The sequence below is a fragment of the Austrofundulus limnaeus genome, unplaced genomic scaffold (genome assembly GCF_001266775.1).
Source record: "Austrofundulus limnaeus strain Quisiro unplaced genomic scaffold, Austrofundulus_limnaeus-1.0 Scaffold360, whole genome shotgun sequence".
In the NCBI taxonomy this organism is placed as follows: Eukaryota; Metazoa; Chordata; class Actinopteri; order Cyprinodontiformes; family Rivulidae; genus Austrofundulus; species Austrofundulus limnaeus.
In genome coordinates this window covers 155,221-157,279 of record NW_013952762.1, presented here as the reverse complement: position 1 = coordinate 157,279, position 2,059 = coordinate 155,221, and the positions used below count along the sequence as shown (strand labels likewise).

The following is a 2,059-nucleotide window of genomic DNA, read 5'->3' as shown; positions in this document are numbered from 1 at the left end:
TATTTTTAAACTTTTAGTTTAAAAATGATAAAAAAACTGAACATCCTGCAGTATTTTTACAGTCTTTATTTTACAATTAAAGTATATGTTTATCTAATAAAGTCTAATGTTACAACTAATCGGGGATCCCTTTAAATTAGAATTAACATATATTAAGAAATTATGAAGATGTTTTTAATCAAATTTTGAAAATAATATAATCCATGAACTTATGTGATATAAGTAAAGTTGATTGAGTTATAGACATTTTTGTAGAAATTAAYGGGGTCATGGCATCCATTTTGGATTGGATGGACTTCAAAACTGTGCATAAAGATTAGTGGGGCAGATATTCATTTCCTGATTAAATAACAAAATGAAGAATACAAGAAAAAATATTTTAAAAAATTGACACGACTGCAGCTTCAACCACTGACCTACCACCACAACACAGATGTCAAAGATTTGGTTCAAAAAGTTCCTACCATTCTAATGAAAATGTCCTGTTTTGTCCTCCCTTTCTTTTCAGTTTTCTGTGTTCTGTTTATCCAGCTCTGTCTGCTTCAAATAGATTTTTAAACAGCACATCTCCTCTGTTGGACAGGTTATGCTGCAGTTCTTCCTGGTTTGATGAGCTCACATGAGGTCTCGTGGTTGTATCAATGTGCTAAAACCAGCAGAATGTGTCCTGAGGGTAAAATATTTTATGCCCAAATGAGACGTTATTGGAGAAGCTGCCTGTTCCGATTATTGCCAACAGGGGTATATTGATTAATATAATAAATTTACTGGCAAACACAGGGCTTTGGTTCCACCCCATAACTGTAAATACTGTAAGTAAAAAACTGACAATGTATCACTAAAAAAAKCTTTAAATTCCATTTAAAAATGTCTAAATAATTGAAAAATTCACAAAACAACAACAAACTAAGTAAATAACCAATTTACATAGTTTTTTTTTATTTTTTAGAAGGAACTCCCATGTGAGGTGTATGATTATTTTAGGTGAGGTATTGCCCCGCCTGCCCTTATGAACCAGCTGCCTCTGCTCTAAAAATTGTTCAGTTATAGATATAGTTACCCTTATTAACCATTATTACCCCCAGCTGAAAGGAAAAGTTGATAGTTTGGTTATTTTATCAGTATTTTTCATGATTGAAATACCATGCCACATCAGAAAGATTTGTTTTGTGAAGTTCTATGATTTGACTGCATGAACCTTCTGGCACGGCATCAGGCTTTTCTGGCTCCCATCTGACAGACTGGCTTTGTGTTGCAGATGGCAGTCCACTGTCCTGGTGGCTGGATCGGGAAGGGGAACGGAGGAGTTACTGGGGGGGCTTCCTGCCTGGAGTCCAGCAGTGCTCCTGCAGCCTGGAGGAGAACTGCATGGACATGAACTACTTCTGCAACTGCGATGCGGATAGAGACTCGTGGTATGACTCATGCCCAATTATCCTACATATTAATATGCAGTGGTGGGCACCAGGCCGCTAAGGCACAAATCCACTAATTGCGGACCTAAATATTTAATTTGCACTTTAACGATCTTACAAATTTTTTTAGTTCATAAGCGGATTTGCACTTTCTAAAATTAAAATGCAGTACTGCTAATAACTAATTATCTACTAGTCATCATTATCTTGATCAGCAGAAGGTACAGTATGTCTGTCAATGAATCACAACACATGATCTATCCAACAGCACCCCTCCCAGATAAACACACTTATTGTGATGGTATACATCCTTGCAGACTGTTGCTTTCGGCCACGGTTCTGATTTCCCACAAAATTTTATATGTATTGATTTATTTTACTTTACAATCGGAGCTCCTTTCTTAAAAAGATAAAAATAAAGTTTAAACGTTGGAGCTCGAAAGCAATCGGCCAACAGTGTTAGAGACTCAGAAATGATTTAAAGATGTTATGCTGGTGAAGACTGACATCTGGTGGTCAACTGGAGCAACTACATGGAAAATGTCCTAATCAAAAACAAAAAATCAATAGGTCCTCTGGATGATTCTTCTTTATCGTTCTTTAAACGTTTCATCTCTCCTCCAAGAGACTTCTTCAGTCTGATG

General features: G+C 36.2%; 1 protein-coding gene across 1 annotated transcript in view; it reads left to right on the top strand.

Annotated features, from left to right (window-relative positions):
* Window positions 1-2,059, top strand: part of LOC106528129 (contactin associated protein family member 5) — a gene marked incomplete in the record, with an annotated part of 393,708 nt that overhangs the window by 291,308 nt on the left and 100,341 nt on the right. The window contains 1 exon segment of the mRNA XM_014023216.1: window positions 1,259-1,415. Within this exon segment, the coding sequence (XP_013878670.1) occupies window positions 1,259-1,415 (157 nt within the window).